Source organism: Acanthaster planci, linkage group LG02 (genome assembly GCF_054643075.1).
Source record: "Acanthaster planci isolate LZ-2023a linkage group LG02, COTS_SCS, whole genome shotgun sequence".
NCBI lineage: Eukaryota > Metazoa > Echinodermata > Asteroidea > Valvatida > Acanthasteridae > Acanthaster > Acanthaster planci.
This window is the reverse complement of record NC_141778.1, coordinates 504,775-530,252: the sequence shown is the minus strand read 5'-3', so window position 1 is coordinate 530,252 and position 25,478 is coordinate 504,775. Positions and strand designations below refer to the sequence as shown.

At 37.8% G+C, this 25,478-nt stretch overlaps 3 protein-coding genes across 13 annotated transcripts in view; all 3 read left to right on the top strand.

Annotated features, from left to right (window-relative positions):
• The window catches only part of LOC110987400 (uncharacterized), a 107,880-nt gene that overhangs the window by 25,896 nt on the left and 56,506 nt on the right, over window positions 1–25,478 (top strand). The window lies entirely within an intron of this gene.
• Window positions 5,693–10,325, top strand: LOC147799769 (uncharacterized). Of its 3 annotated transcripts, XR_015424449.1 has the most exons (4): window positions 5,693–6,821; window positions 7,336–7,399; window positions 8,064–8,205; window positions 8,737–10,325. XR_015424449.1 is itself a non-coding variant. In XM_087133443.1 (3 exons), the coding sequence occupies exons 1-3, from the start codon at window positions 6,432–6,434 to the stop codon at window positions 8,811–8,813; spliced, it is 531 nt and encodes a 176-aa protein (XP_086989569.1). In that variant the 5' UTR covers window positions 5,693–6,431; the 3' UTR covers window positions 8,814–10,325. The 3 variants fall into 3 exon arrangements, 2 of the variants coding, with proteins under 2 accessions (XP_086989569.1, XP_086989570.1); XM_087133443.1 differs by lacking the exon at window positions 8,064–8,205; XM_087133444.1 differs by lacking the exon at window positions 8,737–10,325 and having other exon boundaries at window positions 8,089–8,711.
• The window catches only part of LOC110987399 (growth hormone secretagogue receptor type 1-like), a 62,245-nt gene continuing 51,850 nt past the window's right edge, over window positions 15,084–25,478 (top strand). For 7 of the 8 annotated variants that reach the window (XM_087133434.1, XM_087133429.1, XM_087133433.1 and 4 more), the window contains exons 1-2: window positions 15,084–15,210; window positions 18,501–18,735. The gene's annotated coding sequence lies outside the window, so the exon portion shown is untranslated. The remainder of the gene's footprint in view (window positions 15,211–18,500; window positions 18,736–25,478) is intronic. The other variant, XR_015424448.1, reaches the window with a different exon arrangement.

Genomic DNA, 25,478 nt, shown 5'->3' with positions numbered 1-25,478 from the left:
GTTTTCATTACAGGGTGTGGCTAATGATAAGTACATGCATGTAATATGAACCGTAACAGTTTTAAACCTGGCGATGTACTTATGGTTTGGGGGGAAAAAGTACGCTTATCCAGACGTACCCTTGCTGTATATAGAATACAAAATAAAAGCGGTTTTATTGCTCTTCATTTTGCCAAGGATAGAAGTAAATCAATATTTTGAAGCAAAACATTCCAAAGCTGTACACAACGTTTTTCATGCTTAAAATGTGCATCAGTGTGTCATTTAAACTACGTTTGTGACAGTGAACATTTCTGTCAGTAAGTTAGAAAATATGTGGAAAGAAGGCAGGTCATAACTCATTTTCCAAGAGTGTTGTCAGGATATGCGATGTGAATGCATTTGATATCATGTTATGTAGGTCATGTCCTGTCCATTATTGATGCCATTTCCAAGGAAGTCATTCGTAGTCGTGAAAAAAACCAATGCTGATGCGTTGATATGACATTCTTTGGGAATTAAAATCAGTGTGGTCATTTATTTCAAGTTGACGCATTCTTTTAACGTGTGGTCTTCCTCTTAAAATTCTCTCTTGTTTATTTCAAAGGTACAAGTTCAGTTGATAATTTATTGTGTAAGCCTTACTATACATTCCACTTTTGTGGTCAAGATGTATCATATAATTTTCATAAGTCTCTTTCCCCACTGATTGATGCAAATCGAAGATAACTAAAATACCTTCCCAGGAATGAATAATTCCATTTGGGTTTTTGAATTACATGACGCCATTTGTAATTTGGATAATAACCAGCATATTTGAATGTTGACAGCGAAATTAAACACAGTGATGATGAATGAGTAGCAAGGAATTTGTAGCAGAAGCCAAAATTGGACTTTCCAATTTGAATTCATTGCTGAAAACTGAAACTACAGTCATTTTTTAGTATGGGATGCATAAAGGTCACCATCAATAATGCAACCATGGACAAAAGACACAAAGGATTTCAACCATGCAGGATACCTGCTACATTCCGCCAAAATATTCATCGGTTTCCTGATGACAAGAAACTAATTTTGTTCCATTGATCATGAATCAATTGTATAGTTTGGAGGTGAAATTGTCTTCATGGATAATGTGTCGGAAATCCAACCGAGACGCAACTTTTTATGTACGGTAATTTTGCTGTTTTTCAGACATCAGTTGGTAAAGAGCTTTGGAGCCTTTTCACAGGATACAGTTAACGGGTTTTGTCTTTGACCTTTGAAAACGGCAGCAAAGCAATCATTATGTTTGTACTTTATTAGGCTATTGAAGCATTATATCTTTTGTCTTCGCAGATACACCAATGACATGAACGCAATAATATAGATTAAGAAAGCTCTGGAAAGAAAACAAAGCAAATCAATCTAAGCCTTAAGCTTATTTCACTTACAAATACGAGGTGATCAAGCGCTATCGACTTCCGGCTTCATGACGTCACAAAACTTTGATATGGACATTTATAAGGAAAAGCTGCAGAGAAATTTTGTGGAGAAAAAAAAAGAAAGATGGGCCACTACGAAAACAATAGGTGACCGGGCTGTGATCACCTTAAAAAACTTCATTACCTTTTTAAGCTCTTCCTTATTCAGCTCACAACTTCTCAGATGGATGTTGATCGCTGAGATAGGTCTCTGACCCTGCTGTTAAATAACGTCAGCAAATACATTTGTGTCGCCTCGTGATTGATGAAGATAAAGAGATTACCCTTGTGCTTTCTTTAACAATTCGTCTATAGGAGTTCATAGTCATCTTTACATGTAGGTCATCTGATAGTCTCCATCAATCCTGTTGAGTATAGGCAAATGACCACCAGTACTAATTCTTGGCAAAGGTCACTACTATACATATAGGTAATTTAGTAACAGAAAATTTGATTGAATAAATGGTTTTTTTTTTATAACAACCCCCTTATTATTTAAATAGGTTACGTTGAGGATAGAAGATTCCAGATGTAAATAAAAAAAAAATTGGAAGTAGTTTGGTATGTAATTTTAAAAGGCCATCAGCAATTTACAGATCCAGATGTGTCCATGTGTGATCAGTCTTGGTGATCCATACTTTTGGTAAAGCCATCAACCTTGGGATTCTTCTGAGCAGGCTAACTTGGTTGAAAACAGGAGGATAAATCCGCCCCAGGGAATGAGCACGTTTACTCTTGCTTATAGGGTTGAGGACTACACTGTAAAAAAAATCGTTAAAAATAGGGATTTTTTTCCCCGTAAAAACACATTTGCTCCCGTAAATCCGTATTTTAATAGCTCCTTTGGTAAGATCACAGAATCGCGCTGTATTTATACTGCCAACCAACCGTATCTTTGCCTTAAACGTTAGTTTCATAAAAAAGATTTAAAATTACAGCACATCCCTTGTAATCAACAACTGCGTCGTGTTTTTACAAGTTTTACCGTTCGGTTTTCGTCGACGATCGTGAAATAACAGGACACGTTCCTGTAAATTTGCCTTTGGTTCAAGGTAAGTTCCTATTGTAACTGCTCATTGGATATAATTACTGTAATCGGTGATACAACGTCTAAATGATGTGAATTTACTGAACCTTCCTTTCAATCAAGTCATCATCGTCTTTTTTACAGGTTTGTCTGTTTTGTATTAACTGTCTCTGTCGGCGATTACAGTTTCTGGCTTGTTTCAGGTTTGGTTCTTTGTATTAAAATCCACAGCTTTTAAAAAGACGATAAAAGTGTTCAGTGATCATATTTTAAATAAAATTTTAAATTGTGAAATAGTAATTTAAAGTTCATTTTGAAATTGGAAGATCTGGGAGGTTTCGCGCTTCAGTCTGGTTCCAGCCGAAAAGAAAAATAAAAACACACAAATTGTGATAGGCCTAACGGTTGCGCTGGCCGCACCAGACTATGGCAAGGCGGGACTCGACACATGCATCAATGCCATCGATTCCTGACAACCGGCATACTTTCAAAGTTTCTATGTGACAAGGCTTGTCTTTTTGTCACTTTTAATTCGTTCTTTAATTATTTGAATTCAGTAACTTGGCAAAGTATTGTTACTTGTAAACTGAGCATGTGGATTACCCACGTTGAGTTTTTTTGTCAAAAATGATGGGACTTTTTGGCATCGCATGTTGACATGCCATGTAGGCTTAAGCCCCTAACTGTTGTCCCGTCAATGAGTTGTGGCCCCCTGTGTGTAGTGCTAGTGCAGCATAGGCCTAGGCCTGCTGTATCGTATACGTGTCTATAGGGCCTAGCCTAACCTCATTTGTGTCAACATTGGACCAGAGTTGTAAGCATTCAGGTTGAATTCATATAGGCCTAGGCTAGCTGTGGGTGTACGTGAATTCTGGTGTGTCGGAATAGTAGCCTTGGTTCATTCTGACATGATGGAAAACGACGTGTCGTCAAACCAGCCTATTTGCCACATTTGTAATGTACCCCTACAGCGTAAAAAGTTTAAGACATACACAAGATACTATCAAATTCACAGGCATGAGAGAAATGTACACTTTCCCTGCTGTGTTTCAGGATGTATGAAAACATGCTTACTTACAAGGGGTTGGTGTCACATGTATCAAGACATCATGGAACAGGCATAGCTTATGGCAATGATGGAAACAGATATCAGAGTGCAGGTATCACTGTAAAGTGCATGCTGCAGTTTTGTCAGCAGCAGTGCTCTGATATTCAAGAACCTTTGGCACACTTGGAGAATCACATCAAGGAAGGATTGACTGTAGCATCCCTATTTGGGAATTGTACAAAACAATTCAATGTAAAGTCTTCTCTTCACACATATCTAGATACCACAGACAGTATACGGTGCATTCATTTATGCACTACTTTGCTCAAATGTGGACATTGATAATCACATTAGTAATCCACAAAGTAACATAGAACCTGCAATTAGATCTGATTGCTTATGCACTGATGCTTGTGAAGATAATTCTGATGATGAAGAAAGTGGAGATGTGAGATGAGTGTGGCTGAAAACACTAAGGCAATTGCATTGTTTTTGTTGAAGTTGCACTCAAAATCCCTTGTTCCTGAAACAACTATTCAAACAATAGTAGATGAAATGAACATCAACTTACTTGTGACAATGCTAAGAAAAACGTCAAATGTCAACTCCTGAAAGCAGGGGTTTCTGGTGATACAGTATGTAAAGTGGCAGATGATATTTTGGATGGCATAGCTGAATTGGGATGTAGTTTAGTCCCATCAGAAGAATCACATTGCTTCCACTCCCAGCTATGCGGTACACTTCGCTCAAGCTATCTCAGAAAAAAATTATTATAAAAATACATTCAAATTTGTGAGTCCTGTAGAAATCAACCTGGGGATAGATTCCTCAGGCAAAACACATGTCTGCCAGTATGTTCCAATTCTGGAAACTCTGAAGGATTTGTATAAAGACAAATCAGTGTACAAACATTGAGTGCTAAATAGAGAAAGTAACCAAGGAAACCACCTGAATGATATTCATGATGGGAAAGTGTTCAAACAGAATGTATTTTCCAAAGCAATCCCAATGCTTTACAAATACTGCTCTTTCAGGACAGTTTCGAGATAGTAAACCCAATCGGATCAGCAAGATGTAAACACAAGGTACTTGGCATTTATTACACGCTCGGTAACATAGATCCCAGATGAATGACATTATGCAATTAACTATGGTATGCCAAGAAAAATCAATCAAGGAATTTGCGCCGGAAGCAGTTTTGCAACAATTAGAATTTCAGGGAATTTCTGTGAATGGTGGGGAAGTTGTCAAGGGCACTTTATTGGCTCTAATAGGTGACAATTTAGGATCCCATTATATTGGAGGGTTTACTGAAAGCTTCTGTGCACATTACTACTGTTGTTACTGCCTCCGCAGTATGAGTGAGATTGCAGAAGACCCACCTTCCATTGAAGGATTGCACAAAACAAAAGAGACATACAATAATTCCATTCCAGTTTTGAGTGATTATGATGCTGATCATGTTCAAGGAATCAAATTTGATTCAGTTTTCAATGCCCTGTTTAAGACAGGCATGCATATCTTGGTGAAAGACACCACCCGTACACGTAGCTGGGCATTTTCTAGTGTGTTGCTTGGTCTTGTTTCAGACAGGAAAGTGTATTTCTTCACACGACTATATCAGTCTACATTTCTAAGTAAGTTAGGTCTGTACAAAATCCACGATGAAGGACAAAGTGGTGACTACAGAGTTGTTTGCTTGTCTTATTATGATCTCTTAGACTATTGTCCTCTGGCTTCTTATAAAGTTGGTGGCTGTAAAATGATTACACTAAAGAATGCTCCATGTGCTCAGTTTAATAAGTAACTGTACATGCCTTGTAAGTAGGCTGATAAACTTGGTCAGCGGTGCTTGCACATTTTAATTTAAATCTCTAGGATTCAAAATGGCAGTCATCAACTTGAAAGCAGCTCAAGTGAGTCAGAGCCTGATCTGCATGACATTGAAGAAAGAATTAAAGAAATTCTGTCTAATATAAAGCACTGTCGTCTTACATCTTTCCTTGAGCATTTTAAGAAAATGGGCGTGGAGACTGTAAATGACCTAGTGTATATTAAGGAGAAGGATGTATCTCACACCCTCACACTGATCGAAGCAAGAAAACTGCTAGACTGTCTGAATTACATTGGTGAGTCCAACATAAATACATGGTTTATGAATCACAGTGCCCTGAATTGATTATGCAACTCTCAGTCAGGACCTCTGAACAGTTGGCAAAAGTCAAATTCTACTTGACCTGTTTAATGGTGCCCTGAGAGGACATGCATCACACCTGCCACATTTGGCACAAATTGCAATGTGTGATTATATTGTAAATGTGCTTGTGCATTCCTGGGAGTTAACCTCTTGACCTCTCATGAATATACTCCCTATAGAGTGGTCTGCATTCATGTCCCAATATTGAGTGGACTCTGCCCATATGTGGGACAGAGACACACCACATTATTCAGTTTTTTACTGCTCCTCAAAGAATAAAGAAATGAGAGTCCCCCATTAATTATGTAATCAAGGGGGTTTTGGGATGTTTAGGGTGATGAGTTACCACAAATGCTTGGGAGTTCAATGGTTACTTTACATACCCATTATGTTTGGATTTTACTTTTATTGGGGCCCTGGGCACTCCAATACCAGAAATGTGTGGGGGGCACCTAGTTACTACAGAGGTATTCCACTTGTCAAACCGGAAACTATTACTTTTACCCTTTTGATATTTCCCAGAAGGTGGCTCCCAAAATGGTCCCGTCAAAGCAGCACAACCCACTTAATGATTCACCATCCTCAAGAAGTACCTCGTCAACAACTGAGAGTAGCCAGTTCAGTGTAGAAATTGCTGTGGGAAACCCTGTCCCATCAACCTGATCAAGTTCATCTGCTGAAACAGGTAGAACCCCAGGCCGTGTTCCATGGCGAAAGATGCCCCTACAGCTAATGGCAGCATTAGAGGCAAAGAAAAGGCCAGCGCCAAGTCTTCATAAAGAAATGATATGCATCATTGTGGATGATCTGGACAAACCATCTACAACACTTCCCCGCACAAAAGAGCTGCGTGCAGTAAGTGCTGAAATTATTCAGCGGTATGCGGATTCTTTCGTTGATGAACTTGGTGGGGAGAAAATTGGAACTGGTTATGACGGCCTACTTGGTCAGTTGGTCAACAGAGTGGACAACATAAGTAGTCCTTCAATGAAACAGAGAAGATTCTCATATGGGGATGAAATAGCTAGTGGCTCGGCAAAGAAGCTGCGGGATTGCTATGGTTGCATAAACTGGCAACCGAGGTCACTTCCAGAGGGAGAAACAGAGGTAAGTCAAGAACAAAAGGCATGTCTGCATCATGTTTGCAGAATAGAAAATGGGCACATTTTCTCTAAAAATTAGTTCGTACTGTGTATGGTGAAAATCCATTCGAGATATTTAACAGAGGAACTGTGAAAGTCTGTACAAGACATTTATTGTCATTAAGGAAATGTACATTTTTGAAATAAGATGAACTGCTTATGTACATACAGGGTAAGAGTTCCATGCAGGGATATTGCTAATTTTCTTGTAAAATGACGTACGAGTATATTCTCCAGAAAATCATGTCATAATAGTCAATTCCGGGAGTGAGAAAATACAAGCATTTTTTTTAGCAAACACTTCAAATTTCTTGGACCAGTCTCATTGGGTTTGTACACAGTCTCATGGGGTGTTAAGTGACATCCCTGTATGTGACTCTTTACATTGTGTCCATCAATTTTCTCACATTTTTTTCTTTTTTTCCCCCTAACTCCAGTAGTATATATAGTTAAATATTGATCAAATTGTTGATTTTCAGAAACTTGAGAAATCTGTTTTCAACAAAGAGGATCTGCCTGGAAACCCCTGTCTACTTGTGTATGGTAAGTGGTAGATTCCAAATATGATATCCTCATTTCATGTCAGTGCATCTGTAATGATGTCCAACAAACAAACCAATGGCACCAGACAGCTACATCTGCCTCCTACCAAAATTCCTTCAGTTGGTCAGCAAGCCTCTTCATTAGTTTATCGCAGCACACACTTGTTTTAATTGTCGTTCTGTTCGAGAGCAGAACTTCAAGTTTAATTCCCTCCATTTTTTTTCAAACACAAATTTTCGAATTTCAAGAGTGCTATCTGCTGATTTTACCATACATCAATATCATGTTGTGTGAATCCTTCATGTTGAGGGAAAAAAGTGATGTAGCTGGGAATGGATCATTTGTGCTTTGGCATTAAACCAGCTCTGCAAATGACTGGTCTCAATAATTGCAAATTGTGCAGTGATGATGAGTGACAAAAATCCATTAAGATTGTCTGCACAAGATTGAAAACTTTAAGATTGACAAATTTAGAGATTGTGAGAAAATTTACGAATTTTTATTTATTTTTTTTAAATGTGAAACATATAGCTTTCACCATGGAAGACAAACCCAACATGTTAACCTGCTTAACAATTTTCTTCTTTCCCACTCGTTGATATAAATTAGAGCCATAAATAGCATTTCTACTGAAAAGTTATTACTCCTTTTTTCATCTTTAAAGATGCATTGTGGGAATCAATCCGCAGGCAGGAACTAAGGGAGGAAAGAAGAAGACAGCAGTGCATGCCGGGCTCTTGAAGCTAACCAGTGCATTAAAGGCCTTTGAATGGAATGTGTAGACCCCCCACAATGACAGGCAAACCGTAAATCAAACTGTTGTTGCTAGACAATAAACATGTGTAATCAAAAACTAATTCAAAAAAGAAGAGGCGTTGCATACTTGCATTTGTAAAACTGACAAATAAAAAAAAAACCACACCTAATTTTGAAAAGTAATTTTCTCAATTAAAGGCATATTCTGGTTTGCAACTGAAATTGAGTGAGGAACTTCTTCAGAGGGTCTAAATGAATACAAATTGTACAGTGATGGTGCGTTACAAAAACCAACTGGAAGGTCTCCCGAGGACAAAGCTTATTTTTCTGCAAAATAAGCATGATTGAAAACCTTAAAATTTGCAGATTTAGAGAAAGTTTTCAGCTCATTAGCAAATTCTTCCCCAGAAGTGCAATTTTGTTTGAAAAATGCATAACATATAGCTTTCATCTTGGGGGACCAACCCGTTATCTTATCCTGCTTAAAATTGTCTTCTTCGCCACACTTTGATGTAAATACATGTAAGAGCTGTAGCTAATATTTCTATAAAAAGTTGTTTCTCCTTTTTTCATCTTTAAAGATGCATTGTGGGAATCAATCTGCAGGCAGGAACTAAGGGAGGAAAGAAGAAGACAGCAGTGCATGCCGGGCTCTTGAAGCTAACCAGTGCATTAAAGGCCTTTGAATGGAATGTGTAGACCCCCCACAATGATGGACAAGGCACAAATCAAGCTATGTCATGTATTATATCTATCACCAAATAATAAATACACGTATTCAAAAACCAATAAAAGAAAGTAGCATAATGCATGCAGATGTTTGAAAAACTGAAAAAAACCTAATTTTGATAACTAATTTTCTCATTCTGATGGCTTGTCTGGTTGGGAACTGGTTGACATTTCCCTGATTAACTGTGGCATATAGGTAACCTTTGCCTGTTCTTTCAGTTCTGTGTTAATGGGGGTAAATTGTTACAAATAAAATTGCTCCTAAAGTTTGAATAATTGTGGTGAAAAAACAGATTAAAATTTGAAACAACAATTTCTGATCAAAAGAGAAGAGAGAAATACTGAAATAATGAGGAAAAAATGGTTGACACTTTCACTAATTATCTACGACATAGGACACTTTTTTCCTGTTTCAGTTCTGTATTAATGAGGTAATTGTTGCTGTTAAAGGTGCCCCCAAAAGCTTGAATATATGATTTAAAGGGAAAAAAACCTAGATGTTTAATAACAATTTTTGATCAAAAGAAAGTTTCAAGATTGTAACAAAGAGGAATATAAATCTCCAGAATAAATATCGAAAAGAAAGTCCAACAAAGAAATTTATGTTAAGTTGCCATTTTCCTTGTAATTATTTCATGTTGTATTTTTATTTCATTGTATATTATATTACTTATCCATGCAAAAATTAATCTGATGACAAGCAGATGTTGTCATCATCTTGTCATGCATTCTACACCAGTTTGGTAAATTACAGAAAAATTCCATATTAAAAGGTTAACAGCTTTCCCCCTGGAGAACCAGACATGTATCAGCCATCGTAAAGCAAAATCATGTTCCAAAGTCAGTTTTAGCAGCTTTTGAAGAATTTTCAGAGAACATTTATTCAGATTAGTGCAACAGGCTTTGTGCCAAGTGAGCCATCTGAACTTCTTATACCAGAACTCTTTCCTAAATTAACGTTACGCTGATTCTGTAAGGTCATGGTGAAATCAAAATCTTTGCAAACTTTTGGGAATTTAGATATTGATATTTGGTAAGTTTGGATGATACTAAAAGGTACACATTTTATGAGAAGTATCTTTGTAAGTGTTCTGGTGTTGCTTATTCAACAAAACAGGTTTTTACAAGTGTTAAAGGCATGAAATGCTGCTATATATTTGCAATATTATAAAGAGGATTGTAGATAAGTTGTGTTAAGCTGTTTTGTGGTAAAATTATTTTTAAAGTTTTTTTTCGAGCGGTTCATACCAACTTCACCAAAGGAACATTGCTTTTCAAAAGTGCAATATCACAATTATAGCAGGCCTGCAAAAATACTCCATGTGATTTCAGCACCTGGTTCAAGTTCACACTCAAAATGACTTGTAATATGCTAGCTTTTATTGTGGTTTGTCATGACATGGTTGAGACATAAATAAACCAGACAAGGACTGTAAAATAGCAGCTGTTTGTTTGTTTGTTTATTTACAACCACTGACACGTTATAACAAACTGTCCCCGTGCTTTAACAGTTATAAATGTTCATAAAACAGGATTTCGTTCCCAAGATTACATATTTAATACCAATTAATTACTGATATATTGGTGTTTTTAAAGTAACAAACCGTTTAATGACAGTATACACATCGTGAAATAACAGTTTTTGGCACTGACAAAAACGGAAAATGGATGAAAAAACGGGCTAAATATCGGTCATTTACTGGAATATTAACGGTATTTTACACGGACAAAGCGTTAAATGACACCATAGATAACGTAAGAAAACGGTTTGGTGTACCGTTATAAAACAAGAATTGGACCCAAAATGACAGGTAGATTGCGTTATTTTAAAGGAACAAACCGTTAATTGACAAAATATATAGAACTCGTAGAATAACGGAGCGCCCCGTAATTTCAGTGTAACCGTATTTTTACGGGACGGTACTGGCGTCCCAAGTGCCAGTGAAATTCCTTTTAAAATACGGATTTTTTTTTTTACAGTGTATGCTATTTCGCTATACCAGATCATTTGATGCGTTGTTCATCGAGTCGCAGTGTTTCTGGTCAGATTTTATCCAGAGAAAACCCGTGGCAGATATCGTCATCAATCAGAAACTTTTGGTGATTCCGATCAGTGGATGCTAGGATGTTTGTCGTGGAATCGTTCCGGTTGTACTTTTTGTTCAGCGCTACGAAGTTTTCAACTTGTGATGTCCTCTGAAGTTACACCCTCATACCACAATTTGTTTAAAGGGTTTAATAAAATAAAGCAAATATTTCGTCACGAAAATTCTTAAATAAAATGAGAAATTTCTTGTTTCCGAGCGGTGAGCGTGAACCTGGAATTAAAAGTGAAAGTTATTGATTGCTAAGTGTAAAGGAGACTTTGACAAGCTTGGCTTTGGGTTACTTTTACAACTATTAAAAAACCACAACACGTGCGTATTGAACATTCTATCCAATGCAGATGTTTATGCTTATTAGGGAAAGTGGTGCGCACTCGGCGTAATCATCTGGGCGTAACGCTGACTTTAACTGGAGGATAAATCAGCAATTAATTTCGTGGAAAATTAATGAACCATACCTTAAACTACAGCAAAAGTACTGTTCTATTGGAACATAGTATTGGTCTAGTTGTCATGCCTGTCATCAAGAATTCTTGCTCAGTCTTGGCTTCGAACTGCCTTGCAGATGTGGATTTGGATGATGGATTTCTGTACAGACTACATACGGCGGTTTGTGGTAAACGCTTCAAGTTAATTTTTTTTGGTCCTTTTTTCGAGAGGAAAACACAAGACAAGTATCCAGAGGGATAGTTCCATCGCTGTATAAAATAAAGTTGAAAAGTCAGTGCCAATTTTGAAAGATTTTTGAGATGAGATGTGCATCAAAATCCATTTTTCCATGCGTTCAACGAGGCGTAATAATCACAGTTAGATTTTTAATTACATTATAAAGTCATGTGTAGTTGACATCTGTATTGATTTCTAATTTTGTTGTGTGATGATACTGCATTTTGTCATCTTCACCATTACAATTTGCGTGAAAATAAAACAATTCTAGCATATGTAATGAAAGGTTTTACACTTAAAATGTGTATAAAAATTCTTAGCTTAACATAAAGTGTCTAGCAATAATTTACTCTTCTAATGCAATCTGTAACTAAAACAAATTGTAATGGAATTAATTGATGCATATGAGTGCCAATTTTAAATGTGTTTTTCTTAATAAAGATTGAAATACCTAGGTCACATAGTTGGACTAGCGGCGAATAGACATATGTCAGAAGAACTAGTCAACTGTCAGTGTGAAATTTTCATTTTTTTTGTCAAATCAGAAGATTCTAACTTCTCAAGTTTGTACTTGGTTAAAGTTAAATAGGACCAGCGGTGATATCTTGACGGCATGTGTTATCCATTTATACTTAAGTTCTTGAACATCAATAAAGGGTATAGGGTTGTTATTTTAATGACATATTTGTGTAGAGTATAGGCTACTTTTTAAAAAGCCGAAATTCTCAGAACTTAAGTTGTTAACGATAGACAGTTTGTGCGTGAGCTAATGAGCTCGTTTTTGCATCGCCACGCTTGTTACCGGTACCCTGAAAACGCACAAAATCATGATTGATTGCATTTGACGTATTCAATGTTGGAAGAGTTAATGAGGAAATCTATCACAGTATAGACCAAAGATGGAAACTGGTCCGCTGGCAGCTGCATCTTGCAGTAGCTTTTCAGTTTCATCAGGAGAAAGTGGAGGAAATTAAGTGGTTAATATGATACTTGTCATAAGCGTCTAACTCCTATCGAGTAAACTCCTTTCTTGATCTTACCGTGGATAGGTCGTTTTCGTTACCATACTTTGACAATCCTGAAACAGTATCAGGAATTCGATTTAGTTGTTGAAAGAGGAAAGACATTGAAATAGTTCAGATTTTTATAACAAACAGTGTTTGTAAATTAGAATATGTATATAGATGCTGTTTGTACCACCATGCTTTTCTTTTGTAAGATATTGACCTGTTAAAGTCAATTTAAAAGAATGAACATGATGTATTGAATAATTTTGTGTGGAGAATCTGTCGAGTGTTCCTTTGGCTAGAATGCTAATTTGATTTGGACCAATACCCATGCAGTTTCCTTCTTCAAGTGTAGAAATGACTGCACATGCATGTCATAGGGAATCACAGTGGATGATAGATCGGTTACATGATAAATCCATGGATGTGAAATTGGTCAAATATTCCAGCTACGCTGTTCTTGCTAAACAAGTCGATAGTTTGCGATCCTGTCTCCTTGGTTTCACTTGAAGGCTTTCCTCAAGGGGGTGATGAAGACAGAGTCCTAATTGGTATCTGCATCAGTGTGGTTATAGTATGTATGCACAGCTCTCGAAGATGGCATTTGGTTTATCAGTCTTAGTACCATCATGTGGAATTGAATTTGAGTCTTTTTTTTCAGAAAGATAATAAATCTACTGACTTGAGTCCTGTCTGGTTTGAGGGTGTGCATAGACACAGATGTTGTCTTTGTGTAAATTACGAATGAATGTCTGTTCAGATTTGAAATTGGTTCCATGCTTGCCGAAGTCTTTCACCGTACGGAGCGCTGGAAAACTGAACTACACTCACGTTTTCGTTTTTGTCCACGAAAATTATGATTTTCATTGTGAATGTGTTTCTGTTAATGTGTGCTCAAAACAGCTGAAATGCCAGAAGTGATGACTGAAAGTCAACCGACAAGTTTCTTTTTTCGGGTGAAAGCATTTTGTTTTTCTTGCGTATATCAGATTTTGTCCACTCTGTATCCTTCTATAATTAATCAGCGATGGCACTGTGGCCTTGATGCTCTATAGACGGTAATGTCAGATCTATATTGTTAAAGCTTATTGACTGATAAATAAATTTATCAAGTAGACATGAAGTTGTCAGTTTAAAACTCCAAAATGTTTCCTGTCATCGTTGCGGATGCTTCCATATACATGTTTTTGCTTTTTTCTAAAACAAGTCTTGAAGGGTCATTTGAGATATTTATTTAAACAAAAAAATGTTCGGTTCGTTTTATTTTTGGGTGGAGAATATGGAGGCTTCCACGATGTAAATATTAACTTTATTAAAAGTTGCACGTTCACATTCATGATTTTCGTGGATATTCTCTTAAATGTTGAAAATAAGACGACATTTGATCGTATCCGGTTGCTTAGTTCGTTGTCCGAGCTTTGGAAGACGCTCTTTTCAACAGGTCAAGTTGTTTTTCAGTTCTGCTTTAGTATTAACATATAAATCAATTTGAAATGGACACCACCACTTGTACGCGTAGAATCTTGAAAGGAAATAGGACACGGTTGATAATTAAGTTGTGAATCATTCATGGCGAGACTGCGGCTTTTTTGAGAAGAGTCAATTTCAGTGCATTTTCTTTGGTGTTCTTACGTGTCTGAAGTGAAATGGTGCATTAAATTCAGTGGATTGCGGTGTTTCGTATAATGGACTTGTTTTTGTTTTCATTAGTCAAGGATAGGCGCTGTATGGCACTGCAGAAGTCGGTGCAATTTCAACCCAGGCTGATAGTGAGCAAATGCGTGACTATGATGTGGACAACGTGTCCTTGTACATGTTGATGTTAGGGAATGTCCTGTTAGTCTTCACAACACAGACCCATTCAAAATGATCAGACTGACGCATTAGCATTTTCCCGCCTCCGGTCTCTGTTATCCATGTTCCAATTCTGCCATTCGATACGAGAAATGAATATGTATAAAATTCAGTTACTTGGTAATGAAGGTATAATAGCGATTCAGAAGCCAGACTGCCTGTCAGAGTCAGTGAGATGAAGCGGTAATGTATGTAGCATCGTGAATGGAGTGGAGTAGACAGAAAGCTATAATCATAAGGTTATCGTTATGACAAGCTAATTGCGAGAAACATCAATACCTTTAGTCACTGTCCAAGCGCTGACCTCCAAAACACACCTATATAGACCTTTCTCCTGTGATGTCACAATCGTGCTGGACCGCGATGTGTTGTTATGGTAATCTACTTATTCAAGATAAACTAATCAAGCATGCAGCATTCGCATATGCGCTCGCACGCGGTTGAAGCTGCCCCTAGGAATATATGCGACTACCGTGGCCAAGGCGGTCCACAAGTGGTGGTATTGTTTACATTTAGCGCAATCCAGTCCAGGGATTTTAGAATATCTGATCTCCCTCACAGATTTCGATACGATGGGGGCGGGGACGTAGACATTACCAGATAATCCATTGATTATGGACTGTATTCTTGAATCGTTAGTCCTGGAGGTCAACATCAGCATTTCCAATCATTTCTGCAGTAACCGAACCGTTAGGTTTGTCCTTCACGTATGGTTGGGCCGTGTTCATATCTGTTTATACAAGAATTGGTCAATGTGTTAAATGATTTACAGCATTGCTCTTACCTTTCCACTGGAATTTAGAAACGGTCCCCCGGTTCTACCTTCTCTCGTGATATTTCATAATCACAGTGACATTTAAGGTTATCAGAACATTTCACATCAGATCTTGTCAACCCTGACAGTAATGCGTGGATATTGTATGATCGATCAACCAGAGAATGTAAAGAATGAAAATTGGAAATAGATTCAAGCACAATGAGATATCCCTTTTGAAAAGGGAAAAAATTTTATACGAAGCAATGATAACTGCCCAATAAACATCCAACAGTTCCTCTGTTTGGGCAAATATTTCCTTTCATCTTTCTTTGCTCATGTGGAAATTCAAAAGCCTAATAACTGATCGTATGCGCCATTTTGACGGTGTTAATTTGACTTGATCTGTCCTAACCGTTTGTTCTCCTGTCCTTATTAGTTTGTGGTGAAGTCTGTGTTTCGCTTGATTTGTTGAAACACAGCAGCGGGGGAGACCCAATATGCATGTCGAGTGCAGTGCAGTGGCCTGCAGATACTCGCTTCGTTTTCGAGAGTTCTGCCGTAAAATGAGGTCACATAGTGTTTTTGCTGAATGAATCCTGAGATTTACAGGGTGATTTTGAATATGGCTTAAAGTTTGAAAAATTGAATTCGGAGTTTGTCATTTTGGCAGAGATTGTTTCTCTGCTTTAAAAGAGCCTTTTAGTTTCGGATGGCATGGAAGTTTTTAAGGAAAGTGAACGGAGTGAAGTTAGGAGCAGGAGAGGAGATTGATATTGGAGGCAGAGGAGTTAATATAGGACCCTTTATACACATGTTAAGTTTTATTCCACAAGACCAGAACCAGTTTCGTTAAACAAATGACCTAGAAGTCAATGTATTTATTTAATCTTCAGGGAAAACTATAGGGTCCACACAGGTGTAAGTAATAGTAGAGCATTTGTTAATATTTCAGAGGTCGCAGGTTGATGCTTGCCCTCAGTTTGTTTATTGTTCTGCCCCCTCCTTGTCAAAAAGGGAAAAAAAGGCCTCCCTCCACTCTCAGAATTCGAGGCCAATTGTCCTTGACAGTTTGTAATCTAACACTGTACCTCCTCGTCGTATGGGCCAGGGCAAATCAGTCTTCACGTGATATTCACATGAGACCCACATTCGAGCAAGTTTTGGTCATGATAATCGTCCCGTGTTCCCAAGGCAATCGACTGTACCGTCTTTGCCGATCCTGCCTTGTTTCTCAGCATTAGATGTTAAAAACTGTAGGAGTGCTCCAGGATTAATAAAAGACTTTGACATATTATGAGTTGCTTTGGAGACTTTTAATCTCAATTTAGTTTCATAGAATCAGTCATACTATCAGAAACAAAGTCTTTCCTTAGTGGTCAAAATTTTTCTAAGGGTCGGATCTGAACATCTTTCTTAGTTCTGTCATAAATTGGCTAATGTTACATTCAGAGTTAGTACATGTAGTTTTTCTGCTTTTGTAACGAGAAGATTTTCACCTTAGTGCTCGGTAAGATAAGGTGACAGACCACACAGTTATGGGCTGTAATATCGCAGAGACCTACTTGTTTTCTGTCTTTCAAGGTCCGCCTGTCATCACTGTATTTGCCCACTGCATTCATGTTTTCTTAGTATTAATTTTCACTTAAACATGAGTCACTGGTGAAGTTATGAATTGGTGATTGGTTTCTCAGATGTCTGGAGTTATGAATATGGAGATAAAACCTCACTTTGTGATAAAACACCTCAACCACGGTGTGGTTGATTGTTTTCACGTGTCAGAGCAGCTGCTCCTTTCAGTACCTTCGAAGAATAACTAGGCTGTGATGGGGCTTCACTGAGGATTTAGGTTAATGCGTTATAAATTATATATGCATGGTGTTAATTGCAGTTATGGCAGACTATTGTATAAATGACACTTAACAATTTTGGGATCAATGCTAGTTAGGAAAGATGCCATTTCCTTTTCATTATTCTGTGGAGGACAGATCTTGATTTAGAAAAAAAAGTTTCTTGTAAGAGGAACTTTTTGCTGTCAAATCCGTTTTTATCCATGTTTGATTATGCACGATGCAGTTTGGCCACTATGCCCCATTTTTTTCTGCAAATAAAGAGGTGAAAAAGATACCTTTGTGCTAGTGCATAATTAATGAGCTGGATGCCATGTTACCAAGACTACCTCAGCATGTGTGAAACAAAAAACAAACACGCATGAATGAATCATCTGAAGTCTGAGATGACACGGCCGTGGGTTGGCCACAGGTTTCATCAGTTTAGTTGGAAGGACTTTTGTCGTTTTGATATTCATTGTTTCCTTGAGATACTTTGTTTCCCCAAGATATACATCAGAAAGCTTAAAGGAGAGTTAAAGCACCAGATGCATTGTTGACATTTTAGTATTCTTTGGCTTTAAGTGACCGAATTAAAACTAAGAAACTTACTCCTTGAAAGCCAAAATGCGTTGGAAAAGGATTAGGATACAGAGAAGGGATTATTACAACGGGGAACGGACCTGCACCTGTTTTCCTCGGTTTTGATCTTTGTATTATATTAAGTAAATATTCGTGTACACCGTCGAATTGTAAGGGCCCATTTAAGAGGAAAAATGACTGTAATCGTTAGCGAATCTAGGATGAGGAGAATTATGTTTAAATGCCCTTAGTGGTGTTCAATTTTGTTTGTTTGTTTGTTTGTTTACTTTGTATCACATGATTGCTCTTGACGGGAGCTAAACATTGGAGCCTTTTTCAAAATGACAGATGAGAAAAGTAATCGCACTTGATTTCTCTTAAAACTATGAGTGCTACATGAAATGAACTGCACACAACCGTTTTCTCTTTTTGTAGCTTGTCATCGATGGCGTAAGAATAAAGCACACCAATTTTCAACATTTGTAAAATTCAGAATTAAGCCAATCGTCATTAAAAAGGGTTCTGCTTTGATCCATCTGTTCTAACGTTTTAAAATCAATATTTTGACTTAATTTGTCATTGCTGGACCTCTCACCAAGCATTCATGCTTCAATCTTGACACAAAAAAACAGTGAAAACCAATCCCTCCTCCCCATCGTCCCCCAAAGGTAAAAAGCCAGTCACACCTGATTTCTCCCTTCCAAATGGAACCGTCCCTACTCTTTTGACCAATCATTGAAACGTACACTGTGGCAACAGGCTCCGCCCACCTATTATCAGTCTGACATGTATTTTGTATGATTACCATTCGTCTGTCAGGGAACAGTTACATGTAGACGAGGATGACGATCTGCTGTAGGCAGATTAGACACTCTGGACAACCATTTTTCTTCGCCGCGGGAACTTCCTGTCCAGCGAAGTAGAGGATTTTCCATTCACCTGAGATCTCTCATCTGAACCGAAAGGGATAGTGAACGTTTTTTCAGATTTGCAAAAACAGCTCTTTGTAATAATCTGGAGTCATCTGTAACTCATGTGACAGTCCAGATTTCAGGTAAGTGCATATAATCTTTTACCTTTCTCATTTTAAAAATATCTTTCTCACTTCCTCAGTATCCACATGGCCCCTGGGCAATGTTCTTCAAAATAATGGGAAATATTAACCCGTTTTACTGAATTTTTCCTGAATGCCCTTGTACTGGACACACGACAAAATTTCATCTCTGGCAACTGTCATTTTGGGTCCATTTTCATTACTGTGTCTAATGACGCATTTTTGGAACATAATAGGGAGGTTTAGATGCACGTATTACGTAAACGCGAACACAAGGGCGACAATTTTTTTTATTGCGCACGGGTGCGCGGGCGTTAAAAGCCTGTTTGAACGTTTAGATGTGCGTCCCGCACAAAATGTAAATCTTCCAATGAACACTCGAATAAAAGGACAAATGATCAGTCACATCCAATAAATCTCTCAAAAGAAGTGCAATCGGTCATCATAAACTAAGCAGGAAAAAATCCCAGTTGCATAACCTTTGCACTGTGCAAAAATGACCATTTCACGTCAGCGAATGTTCAGTGCCTAATTTTAATCCTTCCGAAAGCGATCCAACGATCCAACGTGAACTTCCCATGTTTCGTGTATTGGACGTCCGTGTAAATCACCTGTACATGAGAGACAATACGCACAAAACAATGACGTCTGCAAGAGTCCACACTTGTTTCGCGGTCGCGTTCTGGTAGAACGTGCAACTAAACCTCTCTAATGCCATTTGTAGCGTGCGCAACCGTTGACATCACACGCGCGCGTGGTTAATTCGTCTGATCAGTGCGTGACATCCCGTAGCTGCATTCGACTGAACGTGAGACCGTATCTCAGACACTCAATTCAGGCGCAATTCAAACATGACTAAGCAACTGTTTATCTGAAATCAAAATCCTTGAATATTGTTTTTTTTTCCACCGGAATTTACAATATTCACTGAGCCGAAGCCTCATCAGTTTGTTTTAGGCATTCTTGTTTCAGATTTTGAGTAATTTTACTGCCTCAAAGAACATACTGTACAAATAACAAATGATGGACTGTAGAAGTGTAAGCTCTTTTCAGCTTCATATTATAGGGAGTACTTTGCAAAAAAAGTTTGAATGCACATGTTCATAATTATGTATGTGCTGTATGAACCTTGTGAATATTACTGGTACATTGACTTGCTACAAAATGTTCATTATTACATGAAGCTGTAATATACATCGGTACATGTGGGTTTCTGGTGTCTGTGTATGTGCATCAGTTTACAAGCGTTTGCTTTAGACGGATATCCATGTAACCTAACGCAAGAGTAACATTGATAGAGGAATAGCAACATTTACATGGCTCCCGGAGTTCCTTTAGTTAAAATTGTTTCGACCCGTAGCCAGGAATCAGGTAAAAGAACAAAGAAATATGTTGACCCAAAGCACTCCTGAATATTCAGTTGGTGTAATTACCTGACGTAGAAGTATTCACCGATCTTTTGTGTTTTCTTTAGTTTTATCAAGGCTGCAGTAAATTATAGTGATGATTGCACTTGAACACTTGTTTGAAGCAACATTGGAGGGTCATGAATTTTAATAATCTGTGCCGTAAACAAGTTAGGAGAATATCCTTGGTAAGCCCAGGCAGTCGTATAAGAACCTGAACTGACTAATATTGCAATTCAACCAGACCAAAGAATGAGAAAAAATTGCATTGGATGGATGTCGGTCGTCTGAGCGCTGGTATTTTGTCACTGCATGATTGCAGCCGTATCACAAGATGATTTGACGCGTCATCTTTCAGCCCTATCATAAGATGATTTGACTCGCATCCTTCAACCCTATCATAAGATGATTTGACTCGCATCCTTCAACCCTATCATAAGATGATTTGACTCGCATCCTTCAACCCTATCATAAGATGATTTGACTGGCATCCTTCAACCTTATACTAAGATGATTTGACTCGTATCCTTCAACCCTATCATAAGATGATATGACTCGCATCCTTCAGCCCGATCATAAAATGATTTTTCACGCATCCTTCAACCCTATTATAACTCAAGATAATTTGACCCGTATCCTTCAGTATTTGGTCTAGAATGCCTTTGTGAAACCTTTTGTCTACCTGCTTCCTCCATACAATCGTAATTGACACCTGCTGTATTAGATTATATATAGGATATACACATTTATAATAGGCGCAGGCACCTGTCTTTTCCACATTGATTGGTTTGCAATCAATGTTAATCGTTATAAATCGAGGTCAGGGTAGTTGTCATTTGTTCTTGTAGTTGTTCCGTGAGGTTGTCCTGATCTAAGTTGTCTTTTTTTGTACTGCCGTTAGAACCACCGCAAGGTTTGAGTGACGTTGTTTGCAACTTCATGTACGCTACCCTTGACGTTCCCTTTGTTCTTTATCCTGATGCTGAAAACTTCCCCCACCCCCTGTGGACAATGAATAGTTGTATACTTAAAGTGACAGTTACAATGAGTGCAGTAAATATGTATTGGCAGCGGTATACCAGCCTTTGCATAACTTATGTGATGGCGGCAATGCTCATTCGAAGGGGTGCTAGTGTCTTTTAATGATGCATGATGCGGTACGCTGAATGTATTTAGAATTTCGTTAAGGTTTATTACATGTATTAGGCGTTAAACAATGTAAACAAGTAAACGTTGGCAAGTGTTATACTTCACATAGCGTACTGTGTGTCTTTAAGAGACAAGTTTTGTGCCTGGCCGCTGCTCATTTTTTGTTGTTCATGCTTGAGAGTAGGATCAATGAATGACGTCAACAGGACATAGACTGGTTTTGCATAATCTTGAATTAAAATTTTTTTTTACAGTTTCATGATTTTCTTGAGGGTGAGTGCGTTTGATGGTATATCGCTTTTAGACTTCACCTACTATGTTGAGTTGATGACTATGAACGTGACATAGAACTTCACACTTGATATAATTTCTTAATTTCCTTGGTTCTCACTCAAGCATGCTGTGTCATCTGCGACAGATCTGATGTGAGATAGCTAGTGCATAGCAAGAGCTCCATACCTTCTCTATCTCTGTGTCATAAAAAAGGACCTGACATGCCAAGTGATAAAACCATTTTATCATAGCCTGTGATGTAACGAGGTTACAGAAAAATTAACAGGTAATATTTTGCGAGGTGTCATTTCGTTTACTTGCGTCTGAGCTGCTTCTCTGGAATTCACATCTAAGGAGTTGACCTAACTAGACGGTCGTACATTTTGTAATTAAAGGGGCCCCATAGATTCATGAGAAACTTTTAGCAAAGCATAGCTACCTGTCTTGCTCTTGGATCCATGTAATGTCAATTTATTGCATAGGCCTAAATAGGATTGTTGAAGTCCCATCTAAGCAGAGAACCTTTGATTATAAGTGTGGATTAATCTCCACCCTTGAATCAGTGTTTAATGCTTCACTACAAAATGCGAACACTGTTAATTTAACATTCTCCATAAAAATAATAATGGACATTTATAGAGCGCCGGTGGCTGCTGCCAACGGCGCTCATGGCGCTAATAAGCAACGACATCCAATAATGCTCAGTTGAAGAATATTAACCAAATGCCTGTCTATGCATACGTATACTTGGCAACACACTTCTGATAATGAGCACCGTAGGTGTACCCACGAGTTTGCTAACAGAATTTTTGGAGTATATTTTTTGTGAGGGGCAAGTCGACAGAAATCGTCCATGGATTTTATTTAAATAAAATTGCTGTAAAATGGAAACAGTATTTTTCAATTTAACAGCATTCGTAATTTTCGAAGAAGGTGAGGTTTTTTCATGTCATTTTTTCATGTTTAAGTGCATGTCACGTTTCAAGGAACATTTTATGACATCAGCCCTTGAAAATGTGCAGTCAAACCTCATGGAAGGGATTTTAATTGTAATTACGATTTAGCAATTGTGTAACAAACAGTTTCTAGTGATGTGGAGTTTTAAGATCGTTGTGTTGTCCTTCATTTAATCGTCGAGATAATACTAAATCGATCATTTAAGAGGTTATAAAACATGAAAAGCTTTGATAGAAAATTAAATAGCGATTATGTAAAAAAAGTTATTTGTATACTACTCGATATACCTTTCCTTTCAGGCAAACTAATTACTGAGAATTTCAGGTTGAAGTGCACTGAAAAATTTAAACCTCCCAGAATTGACCAAACTCTTCCCATAAACAGGCTCATCAACTCTGACGTGGTGTAAACATTTCTGAACTTCTAGTGACTGCCGCAAAGTTTACAGTCCATTCATTACGTGTATACAAGAGATCCTTTTAAAACAAACATTAGTATGAGTATCTTTCTCCCTGTTCGACAGTAAAGCTGTTTTGGTTCCCCATTCCCTTCGTGAATTAAATGGCACACAGATAAATGCAAGTCACAAAGGGATGAACAGACTCTATGTTCAGAAGTGTCTAGTCTTTCAACAAGATCCTTTACCATAGCATTCGGCTGTCAACACTTAATTCCTGAGATGGCCTAATTGGATGTTGAAAACTTGAGGTTTGACTGCCGGGAGCAATTTTGGAAAAATAACCAAGATTTTACTACGAGTGAATATAAGCCTGAGCGGAATTCTTGGCTGACTTTGTCGTTAAATCATATTTGTCTTCAGACATCGAACGAGATAGGGTTATGTGACTGTAAAAAACAAAACAATAGTAGCGTTTCCTCTGTACAGGTAGCGAAATATCGTCATATATTTGAACATGATGATGTCATTTCATGGTGAATATTTCAAACCAGAGCCATTGTATATTCTGCAGTACAGTATAATAGCTGACCATGAGTTTGGTAAACAGCCATCGCCAAATTATCCTAACCTGTATATTTTCTTAAAGCCGATAGTTAAGCAGGTATTTTATAGACATCTGTAACTACTTTCGCTTTTTCCATTTTAGCGGTAATCAGTGCCAGTGGTATCACTGGTATCATTGTTTCGAAACTGAAGATTGTAAACCAACTGTCTTTAGAATGCATTTTCCTGGAAAGCAGAGAAAAGTACATACTGAAACTGTATTCCGTGGCCCTGCTTGTGATTCACCATAGGTCTCAGCTAGTAAAGCCAGTTTTACCTGCTGATGTTTAATTTAAATCCCACTTGGAGTTCTGGAAGCTACCGAACTCTGGAGAAGCCATTAAAAATAGATCGAAACACGTCCCTTTATCTTGCATAATTCTGGTCATTCGTTCAGCCCTGTTAACACGCGTTACTACTTCATTTTGTTACCATACATATTGGCCACATTTTAGTTTGCATTATGCATGATCATTGTACTTTATGGGGAAAACTAATAATTGGAAACGTTTATGTAAGGCCAATAGAATAATGCCGTAATCCTTAATCCTAGTATAAAGAGAAAATATGAATTAAAGCAGTGTACTTATCTGTTTTATAGTTGCGGGTGACATTGATCGTAAACGTCTCGAATCTTCGCCATCCGTGAAAATAGAGCTTCAGTCTTTTTCTTCCTATAGAAAGAGGTTAAAAATACCTGTATGGGGACCTACGACCGCACTTATTTCCAGTCGAACTGTAAAAATTAGATTTTTACAAATCGAATACAAATAGACAAAATCTCGAAGACGAAAACAGTATTATTATGCAATTATAATTTCAAAAAATGGAAGAGTGCAAGCAGATAACTTCATATATGTGGACACAAGTACATTGAATTCTTCACCTATAGGTTTTATTGAAGAATGTTATTGTTATAATGTTTGTTATTGCTTGTTTACGACTATCAAGCGCAGTGTCAGTGGGCCTTTCAAGTGGCCTTTTTAAAGTGTGCTGGAAAAATATAGATTGTGAAATGTGAACTGTTGTTTGAATGAATTTATTAACCTAAACAGCAAATCTGTGTACTCAAGTGCCGTAAGAAGTAGCCCCATACAGGACGGCTTGTGGTAACAAGATACGGACGCAGACTTTCAGTACAGTTGGTACATAATTGCATTTCCTGAAAGTCTGTGTCTGTGCGCCATCAGAGACTGTTCAGTTTTGTTTCAGTATACCACATCGCTCTAAGATATGCCGAGGTCACCTTTTTGTGATCTACAACTAATATTGGGGGAGGGGAGTCTCCATCGATCCACCTTTGAACGCTAGAAGATATTTACCACGTGGAGATAGTAATACTTTGTCCAGACTGACATCTGATACATTCAGCTAATGCTACTCTATCTTTGAGTTCGCCAATGTGATGCAAATTTATGGCTTCTCGGATGGATAAATTGCCGTTCACAGCCAGAGTCACATTTATTCTGCATATGTTAGGTGAGACATGCACTACATATCACCGATGCGCAGTGATTATCGGCATTCATCACTCGACATCCACGTACGTTTGTTGGACCATATTCGAAAGTAGTCGATCAAGCCTGCGGGGAAATTAGATTTCGATGTTCTTTTCTTTCTTCCAATGACGTATGTCCATACCAGTGTATTCATTCACGCGTTTTATCAGTACGATAACGTCATAATCTGTTTTTGAAAATTTCAGCTGCTTGGAATAACGTCAGTGTTTTATTTAAAATCATTTGCCTCCCGTGTAAATTATGAAAATTAATTTCCTCATACCTTCTCTAAGAAGAATCATTGTCTTTTGTGTTGATAGTTACATGTGCAACGGTCAAGTGTTAAACCAAATCGAAAATAGATTAAGATGAAGATGTCATTAAGTTTGAAGTAGGACGTCGTTCACCCCAAGTAAATTCAGCAAATGATGTTTTGCCTGTACAGAATAGTAAGAG